The sequence below is a fragment of the Toxotes jaculatrix genome, chromosome 16, assembly GCF_017976425.1.
Source record: "Toxotes jaculatrix isolate fToxJac2 chromosome 16, fToxJac2.pri, whole genome shotgun sequence".
NCBI lineage: Eukaryota > Metazoa > Chordata > Actinopteri > Toxotidae > Toxotes > Toxotes jaculatrix.
In genome coordinates, this window is record NC_054409.1 from 13,494,349 (window position 1) to 13,513,364 (window position 19,016).

General features: G+C 37.8%; 1 protein-coding gene across 2 annotated transcripts; it reads right to left on the reverse strand.

Annotated features, from left to right (window-relative positions):
* Positions 1 to 2,152: 2,152 nt before the first annotated feature.
* Positions 2,153 to 13,323, reverse strand: si:ch211-282j22.3 (ER degradation-enhancing alpha-mannosidase-like protein 3). Of its 2 annotated transcripts, XM_041059237.1 has the most exons (21): positions 13,153 to 13,323; positions 12,219 to 12,632; positions 12,036 to 12,081; positions 11,034 to 11,134; positions 10,485 to 10,524; positions 10,247 to 10,359; positions 9,888 to 10,041; positions 9,494 to 9,628; positions 9,190 to 9,295; positions 8,863 to 8,960; positions 8,579 to 8,704; positions 8,374 to 8,457; positions 7,936 to 8,019; positions 7,300 to 7,424; positions 6,963 to 7,128; positions 6,689 to 6,846; positions 6,473 to 6,590; positions 5,353 to 5,526; positions 4,916 to 5,081; positions 4,561 to 4,752; positions 2,153 to 4,415 (listed from the first exon to the last, which is right to left on the reverse strand). In XM_041059237.1, the coding sequence occupies exons 2-21, from the start codon at positions 12,317 to 12,319 to the stop codon at positions 4,144 to 4,146; spliced, it is 2,559 nt and encodes an 852-aa protein (XP_040915171.1). In that variant the 5' UTR covers positions 12,320 to 12,632; positions 13,153 to 13,323; the 3' UTR covers positions 2,153 to 4,143. The 2 variants fall into 2 exon arrangements, with proteins under 2 accessions (XP_040915171.1, XP_040915170.1); XM_041059236.1 differs by having other exon boundaries at positions 12,219 to 13,323.
* Positions 13,324 to 19,016: the final 5,693 nt, after the last annotated feature.

Genomic DNA, 19,016 nt, shown 5'->3' on the forward strand with positions numbered 1-19,016 from the left:
AGCATGTAAAAAGTGGCACACAGTGCTCATAGATGTCAGATGGTAAAACAACCATGCATTTCCTATTTATTTCTACTAAAAAGAAAAACTGTCAATTTTTCTGGAGCTTTCAACTACATCTCATAGTCTTCATTTGTGGATGGTGTTTGCTTAAAGGACACCTTAGAAAGGAGAGTAAGGATATAGCACGCATGTGTGCAAAATCCATCCACTGAGACTGAACAGGTATACTAACCAGGGGCGTAACCCAGGGGTCAGGGTTTCCCTGGGTTTCACCTGTAAAACATCCCAGAAAGAGACACAAAACGAGCACGAAGAGATTCAAAATGACCACAAACGACAGGGCTGCATGGCTTGTGGTTATTTTTCGTTTCTTTCGGTCTGAGAGTTTTGCTCCTGTGTAAGATGGGTGCAGGGGCTTTTACGTGTCTTTGTATAGGGCCCTGTTGTGTCGTAATCTGTCCATGACTGACAGGGATATATAGTTTCAAGGTGTTTGTTTAATATTTGGTCAAAGTGCTTTGAAGACAAACGTGCATGGCATCTAAGTGGAAAATGGAAAAAATGACTTAAAACATGCATTGGAACAGTCATTTTGAACAGCAGTTTTTGATATATAGCTTCCACTCTCACACCATTACAGTTAAAACATTAATGTAAATTTCCACCTCTAAATTCTTACTTACTTTCTTTCTTTTTTAATGTCTTTCGTCGTAATGTCTCTTTTTTTCCCCACCGTACCTGAAGGCAGCAGTTTACTAAGAGATTAGAGTCAGGGCGCAACACAAGAATTACTTGGAACGTGATGACGTTGTAAAACCGGTTTAAATGCAGTGATGTGCCCCGGTACGTATTTTACGTACTGCTACAAAGAGCCATGCGTTTATTAAAACTTTACATCTTATCTTAATGTTTGTTTGTTTGTTTGTTTGTTTGTTTGTTTGTTTGTTTGTTAACACGTTATCAAACAACCATTCGTTTATCTTTTTAAATCAAAGATTCATTTATCTTTTAATTTCAAATTTTCAAAAACAACATCGATGGGCTAATAATAATAATGAAGATAATGGTTCAGGGAGGCTGCAATGGGTAAATAAAGCGAGGGTCTGCCAATTTAGAAGAATGGAGCAGGTGCCGTAAAATGATTTGGGGACATATTTTAAGAGGTATGAATACACATCAAATAAACAAACTTTAACATAGAATTGTTCTCTATTGTTGTCCATTCCATCCATTAGCTCTATTATTCTTTCCCAAACAGAGGCCAAATGGTGAAAGGCAGCTGGTGAAAGACCTGGCCTGCTTGTTTGCTTAGAGCGGAGAGACCACATCCAAACAAAGGCAAAAATCCCGTCACCAGAGCAGAAACAAAAACTTTAGTTGGCCAGCATCAGCTAAAAAGCTCTTTCTGTTAGTTGACATGAAAACTGACTATTAGTAACATACAGTATATGTGCTTAAAAATAAAGCACTATTGCTTATTCTGCCAAGTGGAATATATATATCAACACTGAGTATGTATTTTGTGAAAATTACATGGGTCATTTGTTCTGTAGGAAATACATGCTATAGAATTTTGAGGCACTTAAGATTATTTTTAATGTGCCACATCACTGCCAGTAACTTAATAAACTAAAAACTGTTTGCATGTCTCATCTTTTCCCACACAACCTACTACAGTATGCGACTCATTGGAAATTTTGTGGTATAATATTTTGCCATTGATCTTGCTACAGCATTAAGACCGTCATTATCAGTAATGTCATCATAAATGCCATCATTCTTGTCACGGTGCTATTCTGTGGTAGCTGTTACCAGCCATCTGGCACCAAAGGTTTCAATGTCTGTTCTCACATTCAGAGCATTCACCAAAATACTAAGCTTACTAGCTCAAGGTGTTTTGTTTTCTGCTTTTCAGTCAGTATTGCTTATTCTTTGATCACTATGGATTTAAAATAAAAAAAAGTAGGGACACCTGGGAACAGAATCCCTTTGAAATGTTGTTTAAAAATATGTCCTGATACATAATAATGATTCCTAAGAAAAGGATTTTGTCTTACATAACATGATTTCTGCAGAGTACAGCAATCACAATTCTAATTCAGAGTAAATTCTCAAATACAGAAATAAAAGATGGAAAGAGGTTTGAAAGTGTGATCTCGAATTTATTGATGAGACTGCCTCAGCTCACAGTCTGGAACTGAATACAGAGAAGATGTGAAACAGAAGCAGGAGCCATGTCATGCATCTCTTTTGGCACTTTTTGAGCTTCAGCCACTGATCAACAGAAACCTTAGAAAACAGAACAAAATGAAATATGACAATAATAATAATAATTCCCTACATCTTGTCCATGGTCCTTTTTTCTGTGTGAACAGTAACATACACAGTCCTGAGGTATACGGGTTGGCAGTGTCTCGTACAGGTGAGACACAAAAATAAAATGTTGTTGGATTAAGACTTGAAATTAACTTAGCAGCACAAAAACAGCCTTCAGCTCACATTTCATGTACCACAAAGACAAAAAAACATGCAACAAATTATTAGTGTGACTAAAGCAAGCGGATATGAACAAACTGATTAAAGAGTTATGCATCTTTATCGACTGTTGCGTGAAATTATTACACATAATAATACCTAAAAACTATTTAGTTTGTGTAAAGTGTGAGTGAGAAAAAGACTTATATAAATGTCAAGTCTTTCAGTCTTAATATAAGTCTTGACCAAAGAAACAACAAATCTGGATCAAAAGTGCATCCAAGAAAACTGTGGAGTACAACTGTATTAGTCATATTTTGGAAACAATGCACATAATCCAATTGGCCTTTACAGTCTGACAGTTAGCATTTGGGATGATGTAAAAACCTTGCCATACTCCAGCAATTCAAACAAACATCCCTGTTGCAACAAACACATACACACACAAACACAAACAAATGCAAAGACAGGCTGAATGGTCATTTCTGTTTGAATCTGCCACAGATGACCATACCTGTGTTTCAAAGTGCGTAGCAGTCAGTGACTGCAGACCAACCTGCGATGCTGCGTCTGGATTTAACCAGCACTACTGTCCATGTAGACTTCAGTTGCAAGAAAACCAGCTTTGGTAATTTTTGCAATTTGCAGTTTTTAAGATGCCCTAAATAATAACAACTTAGGAATGATTACACAGTTATTTCTAGGTGCAAAAAAACAAACAAACTGAATTTCAGAAGATTCATGGCAATCAATCCTGCCAACTTTCCATTCTTTTAATTCCTTGGATGATGACTTAAATATAGGAGGGTTTCATCTGAAAGTAATGATGTTTTAGCCGAGATGCTTTCTTGAGCATTATACACACCTTGCATGCACACACACTTGCACACATGATAGCAAAAAAGGAAATGCAGAACACACGCACACATTTCATCAAATGAGTTAACCAAGCAAACTGTATTCACTCTTGAAATTCCCTGAAGTTGCTCACCATTAAAAAGTAAAATAAACTTTCCAAATTGGCCCCAGTTCTTCTACTTCATCGACTAACGTTATATTTCTGACAGGTCATTGCAGTTAACACCACCTACTGGCTGGTATTTCACCATTACTGAATATTTAACAGTACTTGTTGATGTGAAAGGTGCAATCTAGATCGCAAACTAACAGCATTGCATAAAAACATAGCTGAGTACATTTTGCTGCCTTTTCTACGTTCTCCTCTAAGGTGAGGTAATTTTAAATTCTAGCTAACAATGTACGTCATTATCACCACTTACACCTTCTATGTGCCTACAGTAGCAATACTACAGGCTATATTTAGGCAGCACCAGCCCAACGATCTCATTCTACAGTTTTTTGTCCATCAACTACCTTAGTTTAGTCTCATGAGATAATAAAACCCCCTCATTTCCTGCACCACACAGAGTAAAAGCTACATTTGTAGACTGTCTAATAAATATAGAACCACTTTATGTTTCAAAGTCAAGGCTGGATGTGAGTGTGGCCATCGCACAGCTTGACTCTTCACTTTCAGCTGTAAACAAGCAAGCTAGGTCAGTTAGGGCTTCCTGTAGGGCAGTGAGGGGCTCTGAGGCACATGCCATTCAGAAACTGATAAGGGATCAGTGTTAGGAAACTTTGCTGCTTCATGATCTGCAGCGGTCAAGGATTTGTGTCTGGTCCAGAGTTTGGGGTTTGAGATGAATCGGCTGAACGTGGTTCAGTTCTGTCACTCTCTGATGCTTTTGCGCAGAACTGCTGCTGCTGTGATTGTTGTTTTCCTCTGAGATCTTCTTCCTCCTCTTCCTTAAGAAGCACCTCGTCTTTCTCCAAGACAAACTCCAGGGTGGGCCCTCTGGCTGCCCCTTCCTCCAGTTCCCCCTCCTGTGCCAGGCGGAGTTTGATGTTCATGCCCACAGGTTTTTCTGTCTTATCTGGACAATGAGGAGGAGAGTCAATGAAATGTAAAATGGGACTAACAGCAGAGAGAAGAATTATATCTTAGAGAGTAACAAAGATTTGGCATTTGATTTGATAATTTTGCCTTATTCGTCGAATCTGTTTCTTCCTGGTTCTGACCTTGTCCCAGCTGCTTCTCCTTGGGAAGCAGCAGCACGTCCACGTTGTGATGTTCCTCCAGGGCAGCTGTGAGCACTGCACCCTCACGGCTGAACAGGAAGACTAGAGCTAGGGTGATGTCTTCAGTAGAGTCTCCATCTCCAACCATCTGGAAGAGGGGAGTTTCATCACTATTACTTCCCTCACGATGGTCTGAAAAAAAAAGACAATAAGGGAATTGTTAGAATTAATTCATTTCTGTGAGGTTCAGTCTTGACACAATTTGGCAGCTATTCCAAACTCTGCATACTGAGCATCGAGCACTACTGTAGGTAAAAAAAAAAAGAAAAATCAAAAAAATGATTTAAATCCTTACCAATAAAGATGACGCCTATGACTCCAGCTTCCTGTAGCCGACGAGCCTTTGCAGCAAACATGCAGTCGCCACGCAGGGCCAGAGCGATATGGCCTTTAAGCTCCTCTGCATTATCTATTGGCCCACAGGCAGTGTAGGGGGAGGCTTTCACTATGCTGCCCTTCACCTGCGGCACAAGAGTTTGAGTGTGTTATTGTAAGTTGCTGTGTATGTTAAAGAGATAGAGATAAAGTGAAGTACTGGTAAAACAAAACATATGCATAGTTTGGGAAGAAATCTGTAATGCAACTGTAAGACTAAATGTTTTGGCCTTGGCTAAAAACAACTCCGTAGTTGTCATTAATTATACTGTTCATAAAGATCTCATGGGTGAGCTATACATCTTGTTTGTGAGCTTTGACATTGACACTGTATACCATATCACACTGGAAGCTCACCCCATGCTCCTGTTTGGAGAGGTCCATTCCAAACTTAGCAGGTCCTGCTGTGAGGACTGTCCGACCCAGAAAAGGGGGGGATATGAGCTGAACAACATGAGGCACCACCTCCTCCTCCTCTGGTGTCTGGCTTACCTCTGCCACAAGTTTTACACGGTACACTCCTCTATGCTCCTAAAGGAGTTAACATGTAGAAAACAGGACTGAAAACCATGTATATTGTCGCATATTTTCACCTACATTCTAGGTAATTTAAAGCAGAACATTCATTACCTTGACCCAGTTTTCACTCCATTAACTTTGCTATTAACCCAATCCCTATAAACCATTTAAAAAAGCAAAATGAGGTTTGGTAATCCATTTGCCATGATTGACACATTTCGCTTTCCTCTTCACTGTTGGAAACCTCATAATACCAGAGGGGGCATGCTTACTGCTGAAGTAAACACAGCGCACAGCATGGTTAATAAGATGATGAAGAAATCTCTTAAAACATCTTTGGATTATTATTTTCTAAATCCATGCTGCTCAAAGGCCTGTTATTTGTACAATCTGAAAGATATAATTGCTTCCACAGCAGGTTGTATAATTAAACTGTTTTGATAGATGTGCTGAAGCACACTTACTACACAAAAGATGCATGGTTCAGTGTGTTATTTGAGTACATCACTGATACCAAATGGACCAAATAAGGTCTTAAATCAGCAACTGAAAACATCAGACAAGTACATAAAGTAGATAAACTGGGTCACAGTACTGTTATTGACTGATCTGCTTTTCTGCCTTCAACCTCATGTCATAATAACACACATTCTATTTAAGACATATCTTTTTATATATATATGTACTTTCCATGATTGCACATTTTAGTGAAAAATGCTAACATCATGCTTAGATAAATTACTGCAGCTGTAGTAATTGCTGTTTTAAAGAGAAGCTGTCTGTCTGACTAAATTCTAAAATGTTTTCAGTTACAGATATCATTGGGCCAATGTTGGGCTTCAGTAAATTTATTCTTATTATTCAGATGTACTTGCCTACAGTTATAGCTCACTCTATACAAAGTTAAAAGTGGGCAAGACAGGCAGAAAGTCAGGTTTTGAGGTGAGTAAGAAAATACCTTCCGACTTCCAATGTCTCCTGCTGTGACTTCATTCAGTGGAGTAAGAGAAATGCCCATGCTTTTCAAAAACTCCACTGGCTCCATGCCGTTATCGTGGAGTGGTAGTTCAATTTCCCTGTAAAGTACAAACACACACACACAGGTTAAAACTAAAAATAAGATCCATCAGAGAGTTCACTCTAAAAATCAAAAGGCCCTTGCGACTGGGCATACCTGACAGGTACGGGGCGGAAGGCTCGTCCCACCCCAGTGAGGTACTTGTAGCCGTCCCGGATGGTTTTTGCAAATGAGGGGTTGTTGGGAAACAACGTCTCTGTGCTGGGGCAGGAGTGTGTGAACAGATCTTCTTCTTGAGGAACAGGAACAGTCTCCTGGGGGAGTAAATGATGCCCAGTTAAAAACAACATATCGGCTCTTGCATCAATCAGAGATTCAAAACAAAAAAATGGGGCTATAACATGTGTGCATGAGTTATGTGAGCTCTCACTGTAATGTTTCCTTGACAGGGCGGCTGGGTGGTAGAGAGAGAGACAGGGAGGAGGTGAGCCTCCGTGGTGAAGATGTAGTCGTCAATATTGATGGGAACCTGGCTCTTCTCCGAAAACAGCAGGAACAGGTATTTAAACATCTCTGCCAGAAAGAAGGAGTCCATCCTACACACACATTAACATTAACATTAACATATACACAGACACAGAGGGTTCTTCAAATATTCAGAGAAAACATAGAAATACATTTACATTTGAATACATTTGAATAGACCACACCCCCAAAGGTAAGTTTAAACATATTTGTAATGGTATTTCTCTCATATGTTCTCATACCTGTCTTCATGCGCCCCAGTGCGGACATCTTGCACAGCAGCAAATCCACAAGGCACCCTGGCATAGGCATTGAGCTTTTCCACAATGGACTGTCCCACTCTGAGGTAGTAGGGGTCACCAGTGGCCTGCAAAAATATGAAATATAATCTTGACCACACTTCTGACATGGTATGTTTAGTTTACTATGGAAAAGCTTTGTGTATACACTGATGAGCCAAAACATTTTGACCACCACTGCCTAATATGCTGGAGATCCTTCACATGCCACCAAAACCCTCCTTGGTTACTTAGAACTGCTGACTGGGAGCATCCCACAAATTTACGTCCGGCCATGACAATTTGGCCTTTGTCAGAGTGGCTCAGGTCTTTGCACCTGCCAATTTCTTCCACATCCAACATGATGACCATGAGAACCAACTATTCACTGACTGCCTAATATATTTCAGACCATGACATGTGCCACTGTTATGATATAATCAATGTTCTTCACTTCATCTGTGAATGGTCATAATGTTATGGCTCCTTTGTGTACAGTACAAGAGTGGAGTACTTTCATTTGTGTGCCTACTTCCCATTTTTAGACAAGGAAATTGTGGTTTATTTCTGTCTGTGATACTGTACAATCAGCTTTTTCACCTTATAGAGGTAGTAGGTGCTTTCTGCAAACTCTGGTCTCAGTAGGTGCTGGCCCCAATGAACTCTGAACTCTGTAGTGAAAGCCTGCAGGGAGATTAACCAGCAAAAGAGACTGTAGTTAGTGACACTGGCGTCAAATAAAAATATTGTCTTTACCTTGATGAATAGATTTCATAAAAAAGAAGCCACATAACTTAATATGCTGGGTACTGGGCTGTGTATACAGTGAGATAAGAGAGATTTCTTTTTACTGGTAGTGATTTTGTTACACTATTTACACAGAGGTAGCTATCTCTTCAGCATCTTTGGGTGCATTAAGTTACTTTGGGTCATGCTGTAACATGTGGAACTGCTCTCTGTTTTGGTTCCTTATTTTAATTTTAAGAATCCTATCGTATGAAATTAAACAATAGGGGGAAAAAAGGAGAGACTGTTTACCTCTGGAAGAAACTTGTGCTGTTTGGTGACTTGGTAAAGCATCTCATGTGTCTCAATAGCTGGTTTCAGATCTCCTCTTAAAACCTGTGTGGAAAATAAAATGTCACTCCAGCAACATTTGAGCAACAATTTCTACTATTTACTATTCATTTTTTAAGGATATAGTAAATGTAAATTGTGTGCATCTTAAGACAGGACCCCTGACCTGTAGGCCAGGGAAGAATGCCAGGAGAGAGTCCATCCAGCTGCGCACGCTCACAGTGGGGTTGTGCATGTGTACATTGAGCAGCAGGGGAGGCTGGCTGATGTACTTCATAATGGCACTGTAGTGCTGTTATAGACCAAACATCATGAAAAATAGATTAACAAACACTGACAAATGTCTTCACTACAAACTAGGAATACAGCAAGAGCCAAATGGACAGTCTACAGACTTAGAGACTACAGATCTCCATAGCATATGGGGGGATACAGTGATGGACAACTTACAATGTTGAACCTCTCCAGAAATACATTATCTCCTAGAAGAATGTAGGCCTTCATCAGATATTCATAGTATGAGTCGATACCAGCACCAACTCCACTGTCTGCACACAGAAATGAGAGAACCATCAAATTAGAGTAATATGGTTGAAGTACAGAGCTGTGCATGTACTGTATGTACAGTATGTGCATTTGTGATGTATCAGTGCTCAGTTTGTGTTGACCGTCCACTGTGTGAGAACATGTATGGTTCCAGTTTTCATCTCTTGCCTTTACCAAAGTTATGATTCTTTTAGACTATGTATGTGTGAGTATGTGTTCAAAGTGCCTCACCCCTGCGGACCCATTCTCCGTTATGGATATTGATTACTGTCCCCACCAAGTCACTTCCTCTCTGTCTTCTCTCCCACAGGACATCCATAGCCTTCCTTGCATGTTCCTGTAAAACAGTGAATATTATAAATGCGTAAAATGTTTCTGGCAAAAATAGGTACATCAGTCATTTATGTTTTTAATAATAATTTAATAATTTGTAAGAAATCTAATATCTTATATCTCATTTTCACATTAAGTAGATATATTTAAAAAACATAAACATAAAAAGCCAGATTTCTAGAGAGGCAGAGGGAGGTAATACCTCAAACACAGACTCTCCTGACATTCTGCTGAGAGCAGCAAACTCCAGGATCATTGTCCCTGCACAGGCTGTGCAAGTGTCTGATTCAGTGCCTGTGCGTGAAAGTGGGTTCAGGACTCCATACCGCAGATTCACCTGGTAAACCAAACAAGGAAAAAACAATGCTGTCACTCAGCTCAAATTATTTTTAGTGAGTTACTAATATGTCCCAAAAATATGTTCCTCATTAATCTCTCTGTGGTGAGCTGACTATGAGGAAGTGTTCTCTATCAATGCCATGACTCAAACATCAGGGTCATTAATAATAACACCTGATAAGAGGCTGTCTGCCCCATCTGCATATAAAAGTTCTAAAATAAGACCCTGTGATAATTAACGAGGAAATAAGGAATACCTTAGGGTAGGGAAGGCCACTTGTGGTGTTGAAGGCAGGCAGTAATCGATGGCCCAGTTCTTTGGCCATGTGCAGGAGCTCATCTTGATACCACTGCATCCTGTCTCCACGCTGACGGAGCAGGTCAGCCATCACATGTGCCCCCAAAAGCCCACTGAGGAGAATTAAATGAATGATGAAAAAAAATGAAAATGATCTACATTCAGGATAATTAAAAAATTTTAAACCTCCTTCCACTTCAGTCAGATTTTTTTATTAGGCTATTATACAATAAGGTTATTATAAGACTATTCAATTAAAAATGTCATAAATGTATTTATACAATACAAAAGGAAATAAAATACAGTTATGCTTCATACCCCAAAACCCTGATGTTGGTCTCAAACACAGACACCACCACATCGTTGTCCAGGCGTACGTCCCTCACAGCCTTCCTCACTGCATCCTCAAACTCATCAAGCTTGTTTAACACCTGCTCACACACAAACAGTCAAGAACCAATACACCTGCTGTCAAAAGGGGAAGAAACCCCACACATACAGTGAAGAAAAAAGTTCAAAAAGCGAAAGCAGAGAAAACTGAATTGCAAGTACTCACCACCAGGGTATCAAGGGTGTCAATCAATGTGAGAGAAAACCTGCAGAGACAGAGGAAGAAAGGTCATAATGAGAGGCACAGCCCAGTGGAGCTGGCGTCCCACTTTGCCACTGATCCAGTTTAATTTGTAATGAACCACTGACTGTTAAATGTCAAATCTGTTCCATTACCAGTGAAATTACACTATGCATCAATGTATTGTACTGTAAATCTGTAAGTTATTGCCTTATTTTAAATTTCAGTTCACAAGACTTGACTTCATGTATTCCTGAAAAAAAGGGCATCTACTCCATGTCAAATTCATCTCAAATCTGGTTTGAAGAGAACAGTGTTACATAAGTAATGATTATTGAGTCCCTGTCTTATTTGAAGATGCATATTTGTAGATATTAGACTTCAAAGAGTCACATATGGCTTTGGTATGAACTGGTGCCAACTGATGGATTAAAAATACATGGCTTGTTTGCTTTGGGGAGTTTAACTGTTGTGGCTGAATTAACCTCACTGGATCTTTTCTATGCTGCAGATACCAGTGGATGATGAACGTACTTTCCCAAGGAGTCATCTATGTCGCCTCTGTTGGGCTCCTGGCCACGGACTCTCCCCCTGCAGCTCAGAGGCATCAGCTCGTCTGCTGGATATGCATATTTCTGCAACACAACCAACAGTGACTGTCTTCAGGCTACATTTAACAGTCTACAGAAAAGGCATCATCAAGGAAAGATAGCTGGACAGTTTCTCCCAAATCTTACCACCTACATATTCCAGCTATTCCAGTGCTAAGATTGAGGACAGATTCCAGTTGAGTTAATATCAAGGGTTTCTTTCATAACAAAACTGTACTTCATAATGGGATGATCTCTTAGACCTATTTGTCTACCCAGTGAATCAAATACTCAGTAACACCACACTCATTATCCTGTTTTCCCAACAGGTCCACAGCTCTTGTTCTTAACTACCATCGCTAATTTCTTACCAATAATTGTCTTTCTCACTTCTCGCCTCTACCATAAGCTCTGGAACACAGTGCTCATTGTTCCTTTCTGTATCTCTCACTCTGTCAGGACCTGTTTTGTACTTGACCCAGTTTATATTTAAAACTCTGAACTACTGAATGAATTGAGCCACCCATGACCTGATTGTTTTCGGCTTACACTCTGATTGCTTGCTTAACTTTGTGGACTCTAATTAAAGTCTAATTCCTGGATCACATAATGTTCTACTGGCATCTGCTGCACTAAGGCTGGTACTGCAGCTGTGACCAAATCCTGCATGTTTGCTTTCTGCAGAATCCCACTAAATCAAATCCAAATGCACCGAGGACTCTGTCCAGCCAGTGATTCAAACGTGTCTTAACATGATGACCCTGCTGTAGACCACTAGGCAAAATGTACTGGTCTCACAATGTAGTTGTTCTTTATAGTACGTAAGTATTACTGGAGTTGTGACTGATTCTTTTTTTTTTTTTGTTAACTCGACCCCAGACAAGTGCAACACGCAAATATAAATGTAGTGGTAGTAATAATTATTACATCCAAGTGAACACCTTACCATGTAACTGCCATAAGCGTGATCAAACATTTCAATAATTTGGTCCCTGCAAAATAAAGGAATATTAATTAATCAAATGAGAAAATGGCACATACTCTGTTATATTTCCTCACAATACTGCAGAGGTCACAAATTCACAGCACATATAAATTGTGGTGTTATGTCTGTTTAGACGTGCTTCACCTGATAACAGTCTTCTCCTCTGGTGTCATGCTCTGGCTCTCTTGACATTTCGCCCAGCCAAGAAGACTGGTGATCAGTAGGGTCTTTAGCATCATCATCATAATCCCAGCGCCAGAGGGGTGGACCCAGCAAAGTGTATTTCTTATTCTCCTCAAGTAGTCTTGGGTTAAGCTTTAATATGGACAAACACGCTCCTGTCCTTTGTCCAACGTCCACAGTAAATCAGACAGTCCAGCAGGCACAGCTGTCCTCTTTCAGAGCCCCACTATTCCTCATTTTGGTGGAAAGTCGGTTGTACAGTTTTGGCTAGCTACATCCCAGCTCCATTTCCATGTCTCCACTGTGGTTGTTCTGTAGCTGATCCAGTCTTGTTACGACCACCCCATGCCACCAACAAAGCTCTCCAGCTGACCGCTATCCATGTACACACAGGTAAACAACAGAGGCAGCAAGCTACAGCTGAGCCTCGACAAACGATATCCGTTAACGCTAACTTGTAAACAAAAACAAGCACTGGCTAACTGAAAGAAGCCCAGGCAGCGCTGACAGGACACTTCTTAAATCTATAAATGTGAAGACATACGAGGAAAATAACAAGGTAGCAACCGAAACAGATGGCAGATGAGACAGTGCGGCTAACCCTTGCTAGCCATCAACCAACCCAGCTAACATGTTGCTAATTCACCGTTAGTCTTTTAGCAATGCCGCTAAGCTACATAAAGTAGGTACATAAAAGTTATCTGAACACCTTCATTTGAAAAACAAATGGCTCACTTGCCATGTAAACTAACTGTCAGTCATACAGTCAAACGGTCGATGACACGTCGTCAAGTATCACGACCATATAGTACCCAGGCGGACGTCGAGTACGGAGCTGTCAAAGTACGGGTAGGATTTTTCGCTACCCGGCTGCGGAGGCTGTGCAGATACTTACTTACAAATATGTGAAAATTTCTGTCCTGATTAAAGGGTCTTAGCGAACCTCCCTCCCACGTTGGCTAGCGTGAACTTCCGCCTTCAGCAGGTTCAACCTTTCATATGGTTATATTTAAGGTATATAACAGAGAGGTTTAGGTTTCATTCTGACAACGTAACGGACGTCAGACTGTTACTCAGGCAGGAGGGAGGATCCCATGCAGCCTTTACTTAGGGCAACCATAGACAGCATAAAAAAAAGGGCGACACTCCCACGTCATAAAGTAGGTGGAGTCAAGGAGGATGTAAATATAATATAATATACGTGTAATCTAACTCCGGTAGATTGTGTCACTCTAGGAGACAACTTGCTATTAAACTAACACAAACAAACAATGAAACATAAGATAAACTCGCTGACTAGAGCTGCAACAGCTTCTCGATTAAGTTTTAGTCAGTTGACACAAAATTAATCTCGCGTTTGGGCGAACGGCAGAATCCAGCAGCCTGGAAGAAGATAGCCTAGTTCCTTTCAGAGCGGTTCGCCCAACCAAAATGTCTTTGGAACCTTTCTTCTGCAGAAATCTCTGCACGAATTTAATAAAAAAGCGGGGCCAGAAGAGGATTTTCTGCAAGAAATATCAGAATGTTTTGTGTAATGGGACTGCCCGACACGCATTTGGAGTTGGAGTTGGCGAAAGCCATAGCTGAGGTATGAATCTCGTTATTCTACAGATGTAATTTTATGCCCATTCATCGCTACTGCAAGGAATCACAGGTATCCTTATTGGTGCAAGCGTGTTCAGTCTGATTGGATGTTCTATTATTCCCTGTATTAGAAGTCTCTTTGTGAGGTCTATTGATAGGTCAATCACACACCAGATGACCTCTCTGGCTGAGACTCGTCTTCTGTCAGATGTTGAAAACCCAACTGATTTATTTACTGACTGGATTCCTCCTCTTTATGAAGATGATGATGTTGTTTAGGTTTTGAGTTTTTGTACTTTCCCCCAGCTTGCTATCAACCTAAGGACGTCTGTCCTACAAAAACAGCTAAATGCATATTTTCACATATATCAGCTAATGATGTGTCTACTTAAACCAAAAGGAATGTAGTCACTGATGATATGATAAATTTGTATATACTTTAGTGTGACAGACAGCTACTGTCTAAAGAATTTTATTTCATTTCTCATCAGGAAGAAAGTATTTTTCCACCACACTTATATACATGTCGTCTGTGATAAGGGGTATGACAAAGCTTTGTAGATTCAAATAAAAAGGGTTTTGTTAAAGCTCAAGGTCTTAGATGCATCATACTAAAACAATTTTTTTCTGAACAGCAGCTGTCCAAATTTTCAAGAAAAGATCACTTGCATAATAATTTGGCACACAGTGTAGACTCCATCATTTTGTTTTATCTTGTATCTGTACTCCTACTACTTGGAGTGGCAAGAGCTAAACATTTGAACATCAATTGTGTTAGCTTGGGTGTGCTAACTAAGTGGCACACTGAGTTGCAGTATCTGGTGTTAAAAATGATACCATGTTGGTGGACAGCTTCAAGTACCTGGGTGGTCACAGTAAACTGGACAGGATGCCCTGTACAAGAAGGGCCAAAGTCACCTCCACCATCTGAGGAGCCTGAGCTCCTTTGGAGTGTGCAGGCCTCTTCTAAAGACTTTTTATGAGTATGTGGTAGCCTCTGCTGTACATTTAGCCATGGCCTGCTGGCGGGCAGCACAGACAGAGACAGGAAGAAACTGAAAAACCTGGTCAGGAGGGCGACATTTTGTGGCAATACTGAAGTATGACTATTTTTGGCATATTTTGAAGCCTCACAATACTGTGACCATTTTAATGACATTTTGAGGCCATACTAAAGTATGACTTTTTTTGTCCGATTTTGACGCCATACTATACTATGATGTTTTTCGTGACATTTTGAGGTCAAAAAAAATGTTGACTTTTTTTGCCCGAAAAAAAAACGCCATACTATACTATGATGTTTTTTATGACATTTTGAGGTCAAAAAAAATTTTGACTTTTTTTGCCCGAAAAAAACGCCATACTATACTATGACGTTTTTTATGACATTTTGAGGTCAAAAAATTTTTGACTTTTTTTCCCCGAAAAAAACGCCATACTATACTATGACGTCTTTTATGACATTTTGAGGTCAAAAAAAATTTTGACTTTTTTTGCCCGAAAAAAACGCCATACTATACTATGACGTTTTTTATGACATTCTGAGGTCAAAAAAATTTTTGACTTTTTTTGTCCGAAAAAAACGCCATACTATACTATGACGTTTTTTATGACATTTTGAGGTCAAAAAAAAATTTGAAATTTTTTGTCCGAAAAAAAAACGCCATACTATACTATGACGTTTTTTATGACATTTTGAGGTCAAAAAAAATTTTGACTTTTTTTTTCCGATTTTGACGCCATACTATACTATGACGTTTTTTATGACATTTTGAGGTCAAAAATTTTTTTGACTTTTTTTGTCCGATTTTGACGCCTTACTATACTATGACGTTTTTTATGACATTTTGAGGTCAAAAAAAATGTTGACTTTTTTGTCCGAAAAAAACGCCATACTATACTATGACGTTTTTTATGACATTTTGAGGTCAAAAAAAATTTTGACTTTTTTTGTCCGATTTTGACGCCTTACTATACTATGACGTTTTTTATGACATTTTGAGGTCAAAAAATTTTTTGACTTTTTTTGTCCGAAAAAAAACGCCATACTATACTATGACGCTTTTTATGACATTTTGAGGTCAAAAAAATTTGTGACTTTTTTTGTCCGATTTTGACGCCATACTATACTATGACGTTTTTTATGACATTTTGAGGTAAAAAAAAATTTGGACTTTTTTTGTCCGATTTTGATGCCTTACTATACTATGACGTTTTTTATGACATTTTGAGGTCAAAAAAAATTTTGACTTTTTTTGTCCGAAAAAAACGCCATACTATACTATGACGTTTTTTATGACATTTTGAGGTCAAAAAAAATTTTGACTTTTTTGTCCGATTTTGACGCCTTACTATACTATGACGTTTTTTATGACATTTTGAGGTCAAAAAATTTTTTGACTTTTTTTGTCCGAAAAAAACGCCATACTATACTATGACGTTTTTTAGGACATTTTGAGGTCAAAAAAATTTGTGACTTTTTTTGTCCGAAAAAAACGCCATACTATACTATGACGTTTTTTATGACATTTTGAGGTCAAAAAAAATTTGGACTTTTTTTGTCCGATTTTGACGCCTTACTATACTATGACGTTTTTTATGACATTTTGAGGTCAAAATTTTTTTTGACTTTTTTTGTCCGAAAAAAACGCCATACTATACTATGACGTTTTTTATGACATTTTGAGGTCAAAAATTTTTTTGACTTTTTCTGTCCGATTTTGACGCCTTACTATACTATGACGTTTTTTATGACATTTTGAGGTCAAAAATTTTTTTGACTTTTTTTGTCCGATTTTGACGCCATACTATACTATGACGTTTTTTATGACATTTTGAGGTCAAAAAAAATTTTGACTTTTTTTGCCCGAAAAAAACGCCATACTATACTATGACGTTTTTTATGACATTTTGAGGTAAAAAAAAATGTTGACTTTTTTTGCCCGAAAAAAACGCCATACTATACTATGACGTTTTTTATGACATTTTGAGGTCAAAAAAAATTTTGACTTTTTTTGTCCGAAAAAAACGCCATACTATACTATGACGTTTTTTATGACATTTTGAGGTCAAAAAAAATTTTGAAATTTTTTGCCCGAAAAAAAAACGCCATACTATACTATGACGTTTTTTATGACATTTTGAGGTCAAAAATTTTTTTGACTTTTTTTGCCCGATTTTGACGCCATACTATACTATGACGTTTTTTATGACATTTTGAGGTCAAAAAAAAATTTGAAAATTTTTGTCCGAAAAAAACGCCATACTATACTACGACGTTTTTTATGACATTTTGAGGTCAAAAATTTTTTTGACTTTTTTTGTCCGATTTTGACGCCTTACTATACTATGACATTTTTTATGACATTTTGAGGTCAAAAAATGTTTTCACTTTTTTTGTCTGAAAAAAACGCCATACTATACTATGACGTTTTTTATGACATTTTGAGGTCAAAAAAAATTTTGACTTTTTTTGCCCGATTTTGACGCCATACTATACTATGACGTTTTTTATGACATTTTGAGGTCAAAAAATTTTTTGACTTTTTTTGCCCGATTTTGACGCCATACTATACTATGACGTTTTTTATGACATTTTGAGGTCAAAAAAAAATTTGAAAATTTTTTTGTCCGAAAAAAAACGCCATACTATACTATGACGTTTTTTATGACATTTTGAGGTCAAAAAAAAATTTGAAAATTTTTTTGCCCGAAAAAAACGCCATACTATACTATGACGTTTTTTATGACATTTTGAGGTCAAAAAAATTTTTGACTTTTTTTGCCCGAAAAAAACGCCATACTATACTATGACGTTTTTTATGACATTTTGAGGTCAAAAAAAATTTTGACTTTTTTTGCCCGAAAAAAACGCCATACTATACTATGACGTTTTTTATGACATTTTGAGGTCAAAAAAAATTTTTGACTTTTTTTGCCCGAAAAAAACGCCATACTATACTATGACGTTTTTTATGACATTTTGAGGTCAAAAAAAAATTTTGACTTTTTTTGCCCGAAAAAAACGCCATACTATACTATGACGTTTTTTATGACATTTTGAGGTCAAAAAAATTTTTGACTTTTTTTGCCCGAATAAAACGCCATACTATACTATGACGTTTTTTATGACATTTTGAGGTCAAAAAAAATTTTGACTTTTTTTGTCCGAAAAAAACGCCATACTATACTATGACGTTTTTTATGACATTTTGAGGTCAAAAAAAAATTTGACTTTTTTTGCCCGAAAAAAACGCCATACTATACTATGACGTTTTTTATGACATTTTGAGGTCAAAAAAAATTTTGACTTTTTTTGTCCGATTTTGACGCCATACTATACTATGACGTTTTTTATGACATTTTGAGGTCAAAAAAATTTTTGACTTTTTTTGCCCGATTTTGACGCCATACTATACTATGACGTTTTTTATGACATTTTGAGGTAAAAAAAAAATTTGAAAATTTTTGTCCGAAAAAAACGCCATACTATACTATGACGTTTTTTATGACATTTTGAGGTCAAAAAAAAAATTGACTTTTTTTGCCCGAAAAAAACGCCATACTATACTATGACGTTTTTTATGACATTTTGAGGTCAAAACATTTTTTTGACTTTTTTTGCCCGAAAAAAACGCCATACTATACTATGACGTTTTTTATGACATTTTGAGGTCAAAAAAATTTTGAAAATTTTTGTCCGAAAAAAACGGCATACTATACTATGACGTTTTTTATGACATTTTGAGGTCAAAAAAAAATTTGAAAATTTTTGTCCGAAAAAAACGCCATACTATACTATGACGTTTTTTATGACATTTTGAGGTCAAAAAAAATTTTGACTTTTTTTGCCCGAAAAAAACGCCATACTATACTATGACGTTTTTTATGACATTTTGAGGTCAAAAAAAAAATTGACTTTTTTTGCCCGAAAAAAACGCCATACTATACTATGACGTTTTTTATGACATTTTGAGGTCAAAAAATTGTTGACTTTTTTTGCCCGATTTTGACGCCATACTATACTATGACGTTTTTTATGACATTTTGAGGTCAAAAAAAATTTTGACTTTTTTTGCCCGAAAAAAACGCCATACTATACTATGACGTTTTTTATGACATTTTGAGGTCAAAAAAAATTTTGACTTTTTTTGCCCGAAAAAAACGCCATACTAT